This window comes from Hyperolius riggenbachi, chromosome 1, assembly GCF_040937935.1.
Source record: "Hyperolius riggenbachi isolate aHypRig1 chromosome 1, aHypRig1.pri, whole genome shotgun sequence".
NCBI lineage: Eukaryota > Metazoa > Chordata > Amphibia > Anura > Hyperoliidae > Hyperolius > Hyperolius riggenbachi.
This window is the reverse complement of record NC_090646.1, coordinates 488,309,568-488,317,842: the sequence shown is the minus strand read 5'-3', so window position 1 is coordinate 488,317,842 and position 8,275 is coordinate 488,309,568. Positions and strand designations below refer to the sequence as shown.

The 8,275-nt window shown below is 43.2% G+C and overlaps 1 protein-coding gene across 3 annotated transcripts in view; it reads right to left on the bottom strand.

Moving 5' to 3' along the window:
• Positions 1–4,740: 4,740 nt before the first annotated feature.
• The window catches only part of DCAF11 (DDB1 and CUL4 associated factor 11), a 66,985-nt gene continuing 63,450 nt past the window's right edge, over positions 4,741–8,275 (bottom strand). For all 3 annotated transcript variants that reach the window (XM_068242454.1, XM_068242459.1, XM_068242464.1), the window contains one exon: positions 4,741–5,488. In XM_068242454.1, the coding sequence (XP_068098555.1) occupies positions 5,363–5,488 (126 nt within the window). In that variant the 3' untranslated portion in view covers positions 4,741–5,362. The remainder of the gene's footprint in view (positions 5,489–8,275) is intronic.

Here is an 8,275-nt window from a genome sequence, read left to right as displayed (position 1 = left end):
TGCACAAGTAAAATTACTTTTGTTACCTGTAGGAAGCCTATGGGCTTGTTCACACTAAACAGGGCATGTGCCAGTGCACGTTGTCACACATGTCGATCAGTCTTAGCATACCAAAATGTACCTGGATAAATTAAAGGGAAGGTTCAAGCATAATAAAAAAATGAGTTTCACTTACCTGGGGCTTCTACCAGCCCCATGCAGCCATCCTGTGCCCTCGTAGTCACTCACTGCTGCTCCAGTCCCCCGCTGGCAGCTTTCTGACCTCGGAGGTCGGCGTGCCGCATTGCGTACGTTTTTACGCATTCCCGCTAGTGCAAGAACATTAACACATATGTTTTTATGCGTTACTGGTTCAATGCGTACATTTTTACGCATTGAACCAGTAATGCGTAAAAACGTATGTGTTAATGTTCCTGCACTAGCGGGAAAGCGTAAAAAACGTATGCAATGCGGCCCGCCGACCTCCGAGGTTGGAAAGCTGCCAGCGGGGGACTGGAGCAGCAGTGAGTGACTACGAGGGCACAGGATGGCTGCATGGGGCTGGTAGAAGCCCCAGGTAAGTGAAACTCATTTTTTTATTTTGCTTGGACCTTCCCTTTAAGCTCAATTAAAAATGAATTGGCACTTCTGCAGATTCTACTGAACTCCACTGCACACCTAATCCAGCTCTCCTTTGAGGCTCTTCTCTGCCTATAATTTATATTGGCTACCAAAGAAACAGAGGATCCAGTGGAAACAGCTGTTATTTTCAAAGCACTCCAAGTCTTCAGATCCACACATGTTCTCCAAGCTCTCCAGATATAATCCTGATTGCAATCTTTGCTCTGCTCATGAGATTCTTCTGTCCTACAACCCTGGGCACCTCCTAACACTTGTATCCATGGTGTGGTAGACATTTCTGTAATGTGGTATTGCACCATCCATCACTGGTGCACTGTGATGTCATTATCATTGCTGTGATATTCAGCCTCAACAGTTGATCGGTATTATACTCAGTGGCGATACTTGAGCCATGGGAGTCTCAGAAGAGCCATGGCAGTTTCACAATGGTAAATGAACATGCAAATCTCAATACTCCTGCATAAACTGTTGGCAGTCTAACCCAGTCCCTTCCGGACATTTGCTGATGATCAAATGATGTGAATTTAGCCGTAAAAGGAACCCAACGTGTGAGACCTAAGGAAGCTGTCATATTTATTTCCTTTTAAACAATACCATTTGCCTGGCAGTCCTGATCTCTCTGGTCAGTAGGGTCTAAATCACACACCTGAAATCAGAGCCGGATCACCCACAAGGCAAACCTAGGCAGTTGCCTAGGGCCTGGAGAAACTGACCATTAAAAAAAGCCAGGCGATCTTCAGCGTTGAGCAAAAACTGCTATCTTGCCTAGGGCCCTATTTCAACTTAACCCTTTTCTGCCAGAAACAAGCATGCAGCTAATCTTGTAAGATTTTTAATTGAAATCTCATCTGAATGCTTGTTCAGGGTCTATGGCTTAAAGTATTAGAGGCAGAGGATCAGCAGGACAGCCAGGCAATGTGCATTATTTAAAAGGAAATGAACATGCCAACCTCCATATCCCTCTCTCCTCGGGTTCCCGTTAAGTTTTAAGTCTTTGGTCAACTTTAAGGAGAACAACTCAGCAGTGTACACGGAGTTCTTAGGGTTCTCATCAGAGCTCCCAGACTGGATCTGAGTTACAATAAGCTCATCATATGGTAATATTAGTGCAATGAATTATCAAGGCAAGGGACTAGGGCATAGAAGATGGCAATTCTACAGCTACATGTAAGCAAAATATATTCTGATAGGGTCTTAAATTTCTTTATACTAACAACCTATTTATAAATTTGCAGTAATGTAACCATATACGCATCGATTTTCCCATTTGATTACCTACTACATCTATTGCACCGACATGTCCGTTCGATCGAATTTTAATCGCTTTTGACCTAAAATAAATCAAAAGCATTGATCGGACAGGACAGAAAATTTCTATTGTTCAGAAGTGGGGAAGGAGCAGTAGTCGATTGATGGGCCATAGCGATGCACTGCATCAAATAGTGCAACACTAAGGTTCCATAGATTTTCAACAGAATTCCTGCTGGAATCTGTTAAAAATCGATGGATTGTGTGTGTAAGAATTTAATCACAATCTGATCAGAGAGTGATCGATCGGGTAGACATAATGTTTCACAATCGAGGTATGCATGGCTACATTTATTGATCATGGGATACTTTCAAAGGTAACCTTATAGTAAAGGTTTAGAAGGACACCCATTTACAACGAACTAATTAATAGCTCAAGTTGTTTTCACTCACTTTCATCAGAGTGACACATATCACATCAATGGGGGAAAAGATGGGCCATTTAAGATCCCTGCTGTAGCCACGCCACTGTAGTTATTGACAGCTATCAGTCACTAGGAAAGTGTGACAGAATACCCAAGTAGCTCACGGTGACCCATAATCACTAGGAACGTACAGAGGACATAAAAGACACAAAAAGTCCTCCTACTAAAAAGCAATGCTCATTGATGTGGCTCTGTTAAATGTATAAGCTATAGGCTTGCTATACACCAGAAGTTCTGGATGTAAGCCTGGCTACAGGCTCATAAAGAGATAATCTTCCTGTTCAGTAGTGACATTGTTGGAAGACACAATTGCTCACATTAGGCTGCATACTCTTTTTTGGGAAGGCTGTGCCTAGAGACCCATGGTGTGTTCCGGTACACCTCTCCCCTCAAAGCTAAAGTACATTTCATGTGAAACTCCATCATTTTGTTGTGGTGGCAGCCCACCAGATCTCTAATAAAGCTTGGAAGAAGCAGGCAGTTCCATTTACAGAAGCCAAAGCCAGAGTGAACAACTTTATGGTTTATTAGAACATCGCTAGTTTATGTGAAGGCCTCCACATTTTCAATAAAGTTTGGAAGCCCTGGATTGACCACTTAAATATGCTACCTAGGGTTCTTCCTCTGGACCTAGAGAAGGGTAGGGAAACCCACGTCTCTCTCTTAACTTTCCTCTAATTCTGCTATTCTATCTTTTATTCTAATTCAACACACTTTGCTATATTTTTATATTTTCTGTGAGCCCAACTAGTCTAAATAGGTATTGCTGGATTCTAACATTGGTAATTAGGTCATTTAGTCAAGATAAGGGTTGAAATATACCATGTTGGCCAATGAAACCAAGTTGTGAAGAGACGTTATATGTGAAATGGTCAGTGATTTAATTATACATTTATAAGGCCTAAGATGGGATTTCTATCTATCTATCTATCTATCTATCTATCTATCTATCTATCTATCTATCTATCTATCTAAACCATACATTCTGATTATGTAAACTTGTTACTTCATGTTTTCATAAAAACGCAATAAAATTATTTGAAATAAATGCACATTTTAATCATTGAATTTTTATGCATTATAAAGAGTAAGAAAAACTCTAGCAGTATAAGAAAAGTAAAGTGCAACATCAGGTTTGCATATTAAGAAAAATTGTACTACATATCAGCCAGCCTGATAAGACGATCTGTATTTAAAATAAAAAAGGGAAAGAACTTAGGCCCTGTTTCCACTATGTCAGCGTGCATCTCGCACTGATGTAAGTATGCCATTCATGACTTTAGGAATTCGGATACGTGCTCCAGAAAAATGCAAAATCGCACTGGCAAGCGATTTGAACAGCATGCTGGTGTCTGAATAGGCAGCTATAATGGAAAAAGGCCCTTACTGTTAAAATTTCAAGAACACTAAAAAGGTTAGTATCCCATGATGCTGTGCATCCGAATAAGAGCACCTTTCCAGAGGTTGATTCTCGCTGTGACTTTATTACATTACTCAGCTCCACAAGCTAACAGAGCACAGTCTGAGATTTAAATTGAGGCACATAACTGACCTGCAAAATGGAGCAGTTCCCTGATAACAGAAACACTACTGACAAGCAATTTCTACCCTATATTCTGCTCTTGGCTTTAAAAAATAGCAACAATCTTAGGCTATATTTGCATTGTAATATAATATTCTTGCCTGGAGTTCTGCTTTAAAGCAAATCCGAGGTCCAACCTCAGGTTAAAAATCAAATACCTATCTAAGGAGGGGGAATCCTCTGGAGCCAGCAGAGGCTTCCCACACTGTCCACCAGACCTCAGCCGATACCTGAGACCCTGCAGAGCATTGGGGCCACACTCCTCTCCTGGCACCAGCATGCCAGTGCAGTAGCATGGCTTACTAAGCAGGCACTGACGTACCCATGCAGGTGCAGTATGGCAGCACTCACATCTGAGGAGAAGCGTCTCCAGTGTTTCTTTCTGACAAGCCCTTGTCGGAATTCTTCAGGGAGTTTGAACAACAACGGGGACTGCAGGATGCGTGGGGAGCCTTTTAAAGGATCCAGAGGCTTCCCCTTCTCAGGTAAGTATGTGTTTTGGTACCAGAGGTTCACCTCAGGTACACTTTAAGCTTAATACTACTAACTAACTTTGCATTACGTCAGTGCTAAACATCAGTTTTGTAAGTGAGACAACTGCACTATTCCAACTGCGGTAACAACAGTAGATAGAAGAAAATGCTGCACAGGTTCACACAAGAAATGTAGGTCAGCGCTTACTATATCAGAACATAATTACAGTTACCAATGACTTCCAAGATGAATCAGTGTCGACAAGGAAAAATCTTACAGTCGTTGTACATTGGCCATAGGCAATATCAGAAACAAAAGAGCATAAAAATGTTACACATCTGGACATGTTTATTAAAGAAATTGTAGTGAGAAACACAACAGTCATAATCTTTTGACCATATGTCACTAAAAGGGGATTCTGCTGTGTTCCAAGAAACCCAATACAAGATCTGGTACATTTATTATAGAGACGTTCATCCATCCACCCATCCATTACCCATACTAGTTATTTTCTCTGCATATCAAAGCCAAGCTCTTGTTCTAAATAGGGTGGGAAAAGGTTAGGACCCCTATCAGGAATTCATTGCTGTCTTTGATCCTAGTGGCCAGATACTCCACAAGATACTTGTTCTCTGACAACAGAAGAAAAAGTCTATCCAACAACCATCAGCAAAAAATCCTGTAATGGTTCTATCCTTTCCCTACCATAAAGTGCATTTATTGCGGGCGGTGCCCATGTTGGTGAAATGCTCTCATGGCCTCCAATGGGCACGCAAACAATAATAAAACTAGACAGATGATCCAACCTTCTCTGGTACATTCCGGTCACAAAATGACTTTGGAGGCTTTGTATTTCCCCATCTCCCCCCACTCACATGTAATCACATTCAGTTGCACATACACACAAAGCGCACAAAGTTTGTTGCTCTGCCTTTTCTTCTCTAACAGCAATTCAGGACAGGAGGCTACCAGGAGCTGGAGATGCTAGCATGGCTTCCATATCCAATTGTGGAACCGGCAGGTCATCCTCATAAAATTCAGACTTCTGGTGATCCCAGACACGAACTGTGCCATCCCACTGCAAAGAAAGCAAAATAATCACACAAGATAAAGGGATGAACACAGCATGTATACATGGATACATTGCTCTTAGGGGCAAGTTCCAGTTAGGTTAGAACCACTTCCGGACCTTGATGATTGAAATCTATGCCCTGTTTTGATCCTGTTATACCTGCCAGGGTGTAGATTTCAATCATCCCACCGTACGCTCCCGCCGATCGCGTTGCTCTCTCACCACCACAGATCACTAGCTCTGCCATCTACTGTATATGATGGCAGAGCTGTGTGAGACAGTAAGGAACCAATTTCACTGACCTTGTCATCATTGTAACCTATTGGCTTACATTGATGGGCAGCATCGGGAGCCAATAAAAGCGGCTCCTGACCTGCTCACAAAGCTCTGGCATCATGGCGAGGGCAGAGAGAGGTACCCGTGGGGATGGAGGAGTGGCAGGTATGTGCGGCAATTCGTCAGGAGGCACCATTCTTTGGTACCAGCAGTCTCTGGCCCTTAACCTCCCTGCCGTTATAAAAATTTGCTGCGCACGGCAGGGAGGGTGTTTTTTTGCATTTTTTTTTTTGTTTAGCATGTAGCTAGCCTAGCGCTAGCTACATGCTTCCCCCCTCCCTGCGGCGTCCCCCCGAATGCGCCGATCGCCGCCGGCGCATATACCCATCCGGAAATCCCGTTCTGAACAGGATTTCCATGAGGGCTTCCCCCGTCGCCATGGCAACGGGCGCGATGACGTCATCGACGTCGTGACGTCAGAGGGAGTCCCGAACCACCCCTCGACGCTGCCTGGCACTGATTGGACAGGCAGCGCACGGGTCTCGGGGGGGGGGGGGGCACCCTCTGATGCGGCGGGTTGCGGCGAATCGGCGCGGAGCGGCGGCGATCGTAAGTTACACGCAGCTAGCAAAGTGCTAGCTGCATGTAACAAAACAAAAAAATTATGCAAATCGGCCCAGCAGGGCCTGAGGAATCCTCCGCGGCAGGTTACCCCGAGCTGAGCTCGGGATAACCGGCAAGGAGGTTAAAGCGGAACTGAAGCACCCTAAAAAATAAGACTTTCTGCCAGCCCCCTTCAGCCGACCTGTGCCCACGCTGTTTCCAAACGATCTTCCGCTCCCCGCCGCGGCTCACTTTTCTTCGCGTAGTGGAAGCCGACTTTTAAGTCAACATCCACTGCACCTTGGCCACGCATATCCACGTATGCAATCCCGTGGTCAAAAGCGTCCCTCACAGGCGCAGTACAAGAAAGTCTTACTGCGCCTGCGCAGAACGCTCCCGGTGAAGGGAGCATTAGCGAGGCGCAGTGGACACCCCCTGCAAGACTTGAAAGTGAGCTGCGGCGGGGGAAAGGAGGATTGTTTGGTAACTTCATGGGCACAGGTTGGCTGCAGGGGGCTGGCAGAAGCCCCAGGTAAGTGGAACTCTTATTTTTTTAGGATACTTCAGTTATGCTTTAAGGGGCAGAGACTGCTGGTACAGAAGTGATTAAAAGAATTATCTGAAATGCGTTTTCAAAACATGTAGAAGCAAACATATTATCCTGACCAGGAAAGGCGTCTCTATGCTAGAAAGCATGGCAGATAATTATCTTATGATCTAAATAGTGATTAGCCCAGCATTAAAGGGGACTGTATACTTGTGTATATTGTAATATTTCAGTTTTTATCTTTTAATAAATCTGCTAAATTGTCAAACATTCTCTTTTTACTTCATTGTCATTTTGGGGTGCTGAGTGTAAATAAATGAGGAAAAAAGGTTGCAACAGAACAAAACTGAGAAAACTAAATGGGGATAAATCATTTCTGAAGCCACTATACTGGGCATGAAAACCATCATTTACACTAATTTGGCTACAAAACCAGGTCAGAACTAAAACAAAACAAAAAAATCTGAATATATGCTGTATAAAAATCAAAAAGCTTTGAGACAATGTTCAGTGCTGTGGACCTGAAGTGTTTAAAGGACACCTGAAGTGAAAGACATATGAAAGCTACCATATTTATTTCCTTTTAAACAATGCCAGTTGCCTAGTGTCCTGCTGATGTTTCTGGCATCAATGGTGGTCTGAATCACACAACTGAAACAAGCATGTGGCAAATCCAGTCAAACGTTAAACATCTCATCTGCCTGCTTTTCAGAGTCTATGGCTAAAAGTGTAATGCTGGGTACACATGATGCAATTTTCTGACAGATTTACTATCAGATCAATTATTTCCAACATGTACAATCTGATTTCTGATCGATTTTATGAACGATTTTTCATGGAAGTGAACAGAAAATTGATCGAAAATCAGATTGAACACATTGGAAATAATCGATCTGAATGTAAATATATCAGAAAATTGCATTGTGTGTACCTAGCATTATGCTGGGTACACACGTTACGTTTTTTCATGCAATTTTGCGACCCGATTGTTTTTTTCAGCACGATTCTGCACTCGATTCTCTTATCTTAAATTGTTTTTCTTATCTTTTTCCATTCACTGCTATGAGAAATCGAGCGCGGAAACGATCGGGAACAATATCGGACATGACTTTATCTATCTGATCCATCTATTGCACGGAAAGTCGTACCGTGTGTACCCAGCATTAGAGTCAGAGGATCAGCAGGCAGCAAGGCAATTTTCATTGTTTAGACCAGGGGTCCCCAAACATACTTCAGACTGCTGGGGGGCCGGAGTATACATAAAATGATGTCTTTGCGAGCCAGAAAGTGAAGCATACCCAGGTGACAACCTGAAGTCCAATTGGACAGCAGTGTCACCTTATGTGGAATATGATTGGAAACCAGCA